General features: G+C 36.8%; 1 protein-coding gene and 1 long non-coding RNA gene across 3 annotated transcripts; both read right to left on the bottom strand.

Moving 5' to 3' along the window:
• Positions 1-362: 362 nt before the first annotated feature.
• LOC110428992 (uncharacterized) lies at positions 363-2,016 on the bottom strand. Of its 2 annotated transcripts, XR_016352276.1 has the most exons (4): positions 1,416-2,016; positions 1,247-1,318; positions 1,064-1,165; positions 363-931 (listed from the first exon to the last, which is right to left on the bottom strand). It is a non-coding gene; the product is annotated as an uncharacterized LOC110428992 (long non-coding RNA). The 2 variants fall into 2 exon arrangements; XR_016352275.1 differs by having other exon boundaries at positions 1,247-2,016.
• A 1,332-nt stretch (positions 2,017-3,348) lies between these two features.
• LOC149526173 (putative disease resistance protein At4g27220) lies at positions 3,349-4,887 on the bottom strand (the record flags this gene model as incomplete). The annotated part of the gene is made up of 1 exon (XM_089785738.1): positions 3,349-4,887. A coding segment is annotated over one exon (1,539 nt), but the record flags the coding sequence as incomplete, so codon positions are not given.
• Positions 4,888-4,903: the final 16 nt, after the last annotated feature.

Genomic DNA, 4,903 nt, shown 5'->3' with positions numbered 1-4,903 from the left:
CATTGATACACGCCTTGAAGCCAATTTCTAAGTTTTCAATTTGATGTTCTAACATTCTTCATATCTGTTACATTCGGGTTTTTGCTGATTTTGGCCTTGCATAGCCAGACTTACCAGCTTTTAAGAGATAAAAAATTTTCTAAGCAAATTAGGCATGAAGGCTTAGGATTGCCAAACTATCACAAAATTCCATTTATAATATTAATATTAAACTGCACAAGCAGATCTAGAATATTTAAGTAAGCAGAAATTCATTTTTTTTTTTTTATGATAAGAACCATCTTGTGGAAAAATTCCACAATCATCTTTAAGATTCAATTTCTATATGAAAATATGAAAGTATAGTCTATATTGAAATCACCTGAGTAAAGAATTGGACCTTGAACATGCATGGTTCTATATTCCTTGTTCAGAGAAGAGCAAAGAAACAAAATTCTAATAGACATTGAAAGGGATTCATCTCATTGGACAAAACAAAACTCCAAATTATCACAATTATACTTGAAAAAACCACTCACTTGACATATAGAAAGAGCGACAATCCAAGAGATGAGGTACATGCACAAATTTAAAACAATAAACGGAAAATGAGATGAGCAACAGAGTAGACCATTAGCTGCTGCTTCATCAAACGTATGTTTAGTACTCTTCCCTTCTTCCTCTTTCACACCTTCCGCTCCTGCTTCCTCATAGTCTTTCCTGAGAGCAGCAACATCTTCACCGGTTTATGAGAGTTCACTTGCCTTCATTCCTTCACTTGCATAATAATCAATGAAGTCTTGTTTGGCATGCAGTGGATCAAACTTGTGACTGTGTTGTTGCCAATGATGCACACAGGCATGCTACACATTAACAATATCACCCATAGGTACCATTGTGGCTGGCCGGTAAGTGATACCGTACTTAGATCTTGTATGGCATTACGATCAAGCTGCATTTGTGATGCCAAACAAAGCACAGAATTCTGATTAAAAATCCAAATTGAAAGAAGAAAAAAGAATATGTAAAGCTTTTGAAATTATGCATCTACAAGGGTAAGAAATAACAAAAACTAAACATGTACCAATGCATTCATTGAATTGGGAGAGGTGAAGAAGGCCATCAGTAGAGGCAGTTAAATCATTGAATCGGTTCTCAACAGAGGGCCTCCATTTCCCTTGACAAACTAAACGAAATAATGATAATCAGACCGCTTATAATATATGATTATATTTGAAATTGAAATGCACTAGAGATGTCTACTAACCAATCAACAAACAGATGTGGTTTCTTGCTTTTGATGGTAACAATAAGAGCACCTCACGATTCCCACCAATAACTGAATAGAATGATCAAGAGGAAGAGAAATGTTTGAAATCAATTTACATAATAATATAAGAAATATAGCAAAGAGAGATGCTTTGTTGAGTTGCTACCATTGTTGTCAGGCAAATAAGGAGAGAGATAAACAAATCAGCGGCGTATCTGTCTCAAAAATTGTGGCTTAAATAGAGACTTGGCAGTGGGATGGTCCCACTTCACCGATTCCCACCATTCCCTTGGAAATATAAGGATCTGCTTAAAAGGAGGAGGAGATGGTTGGCCATCATCAAGCAGGGGAAGATATAGAGGCATCCTCCATAATTTTGGACAATCTTGGATATGAATCTTTTCAAGAAAATCACAAACCATTACTCTATTATATCTTTTCATTGGCTCCAGGAAGCAAGTTTTGCAAGCAAGATGAGTCATCAGAGGCCAATGAAAAGCTATATAGAAGTATCCTTATTATATCTTGCTGTAACCAGATCAAATTTAATGTATGCAACAAGTCTTTTGTCCAAGTATATGGAAGTTCCAAAAACAACTCATTTTATTGCTGCCAAACGTATCCTCAGGTATGTAAAAGGTGCTATAGATTTTGGTGTGAAGTATTTGAAGGCTGAAAGTAGTGAACTTTAGGGTTTCTCAGAGAGTGATTGGGCCGGTTCTTGTGATGACTATAAGAGTACAAGTGGCTATTGTTTTTCTTTTGGAAGTGGGGTATTCTCCTGGAGCTCAAAGAAGCAGGAGGTGGTAGCTCAATCATCTGTAGAAGCAGAGTACATTGCAACTGCTTCAGCAGCAATCAAGCATTGTGGTTAAGGAAAATTTTAAATGAATTGGGTTTCTCACAGAACAGAGGAACATTACTTTATGTTGACAATCAATTTGCAATGGCTATTGCTAAGAATCCAGTATAGCACAGTCTCACAAAGCATATCAATGTGAAATACCATTCTCTCAGAGATGCAGTGAAGGAGGGTGAAATAGAACTTGAATACTATCCTACCAAGGTGCAACTGGCTGATGTCTTCACCAAGGGGTTAAGTGTAGATTGCTTTGAGTTTCTGAGGGACAAATTGGGAGTTTACTCATCTGGAATCAAGGAGGTGTGTAGAAGACTCAGTGATTCCAGCTAGCAAAGTTTGAAGAAGAATGAATTTGGGCATGGAGCAACTACTGGTTGAGGGAAAGAAGTCAAGAAGGGTACGATTTCATTTTGGTTCTTTAGTTAATAATTGGTTTAAACGTTTTCTTGTTATGTCGTTTTTGTCTCTTTAGGTTTTTGTAGTAGCTTAAACGTCGGTTCATTATGTTATTTTTTCTAGTCTGTTAAGGCTATTAAGTCATGTTTTGTTTCTTCCTTTAACTCTCATAGCTGTTAGGCTTAATCATTGTAATGCACAGAATTCCATGTCTGAAATTCTGTGCATAGCGATTGGGTATTGTGAGACACTTTTTCCAATACCGAATCATATGGCACAGTTACCTTGATGCTTATATAAATATGAATACAAAAATATAGTTGGGTGGTTTTTCCTAATTTCTTCTCTGTTAAATCATTTTCCTCTATTTTTTGGGTTCTTTTAATTGTGTTCTTTAGTCAACTCAAACTCTCTGATTCATCAAAGAATTCTACACTACTTACTTTTGATGGTTGCAATAGGAGCATCTCACAATTCTCACAACCAATTGAATAGACTATCAACAGAGAGATGTTTGAAATCAATCTACATAACATAAGAAATATGAAAAGGAGAGATGATTTGTTGAGTTACATACCATTCTTGTCAGGCAAATAACGAGATAGATATACAAATCCGAGCCTCCAGTGTGTAATAAATGGCTCCAATAGGGACTTGGCATTGGGATGGTCCATTTCACTAAATCCAACAATTCCCCTGAAGATAAAAGGGTTTTGTTAAGAGAAGGAGGCAGAGATGGTTGGCCATCATTAGGTAGACTTGCATCTGATTCAGGGTCTAAGTTGGCGTCTGATTCAGGATCTGAGTCGTAATCTGATTCAAGATATGAGCAGTAATTTGATTAAGAATATGATTCGTAATGATCTGAACATTTCAAAAATGGCTCTAGTACGGACTTGGCACTGGGATGATCCCACTCCACCGATCTCAACTTCTTCTCTGGAAGTATAAAGATTTCCTTAAAAAAGGGAGGAGGAAATGGTTGGCCATCATCAAGCAATGGAAGATAGAGAGGAATCCTCTGTAATTTTGAGCAATGATAGATTGTAATCTTTTCAATAGAATCACACACCATTACTCTATTTGCACCACAAATACTTTTCAGTTCCCATAAAAACTGCAATTCCAATATCCTTAATTTGGGAAGAGTAAATTGGATGGTATTACTGTTACTACCACCCATTCTTTCTTCTTCAATGAATTCCATTTCTGATGCTATTATTTCCTCCATTTGGTGACATTCCTTAACAGTTAACACTTCCAAATTTGGGAGGTTACTTTGCACCCAACTACACGTGAACAACCTTTTTATTTGTTCACATCTAAATATATCAATTTCTTTAAGAATAGAAAACATGCCATTTGGCATTGGGATAAACCATGGAAAAAACACCTCTTCTTTTGGGAAATCAACAATGCCATTGTTAATTTTCAATTTCTGAAGATCAGATGGGAACTTGATGCCATTTCTATAGATCGGATGGGAACAAGACAATTCAATGTATTTATCCCATTCGCAGAAACTATAGAAATTTTTATCACCCACACCCACGTCGTATTGAATAAGCTGTTGTCCTCGACTCTGCAAAGCTTGCACAAAAGTATTCAAGTCATTCAAGTCATAAAAGCTCCCTTCAAAGAACTCCAGCTTCTTTAACTCACCTATCTCTTCTCCTTTGACAAATGCAAAACTTAGCCTCAGGTCTCGCAGGCATGAGAATTTTGATAATATTCCACTGGGGATTTCTTCCACCCACAGATACAGATAATTGAGATTTACCAACCTTTCCATCCCATGTGGGAGATTCTTGATTTTTCTGCCTGAAAGATGCAACCTCTTTAAAGCTTCAAGTTTTGAGAAAGATGGCACCTTTTCTAAATAACGGCATCTTCTTAGCAATAACACAGTGAGAGCTTCCAAGTTAGAGATGGAACTTGGTAAAATTGTAAAATTATTCTCAGAAAGGTCAAGAACTTTGAGACCCTTCATGTGCTCAAAGAAACAATCTGGAATACTCACTATTAAGCAATCGGACAACAATAAAGTTGTGAGCATCTGGCATTTTGGTGGTGACATTTGTGATGGAATTCGTAAGTCTCCATTTTTCATCAAGGAAACCTTTTCTAAATCTTCTGTCCATTCTTGCGCATGTGGTATCTCTTTCAATTGTAAACCAGCTCTTACCAAGAATCGTGGCCTCGTGATGCGTAGTGCCATGTCTCTCACGAGGTCATGCAACTTCAAACGTCCGGTAACTTCACCATTTTCTAACAAGCAATTATTTTTGAGTTTATTTAGTATGGCGTACCCCTGATCAAACTCTGCTTGTTGGCTATTCACTTCTTCCACAAGCCCCTCGGCAATCCAAAGTTCTATTAGATTAAATTCAGAGATA

The sequence above is a fragment of the Theobroma umbraticum genome, unplaced genomic scaffold, assembly GCF_002168275.2.
Source record: "Theobroma umbraticum cultivar Fairchild unplaced genomic scaffold, ASM216827v3 scaffold_5960.0, whole genome shotgun sequence".
In the NCBI taxonomy this organism is placed as follows: Eukaryota; Viridiplantae; Streptophyta; class Magnoliopsida; order Malvales; family Malvaceae; genus Theobroma; species Theobroma umbraticum.
This window is presented reverse-complemented; position numbering and strand designations above follow the sequence as displayed.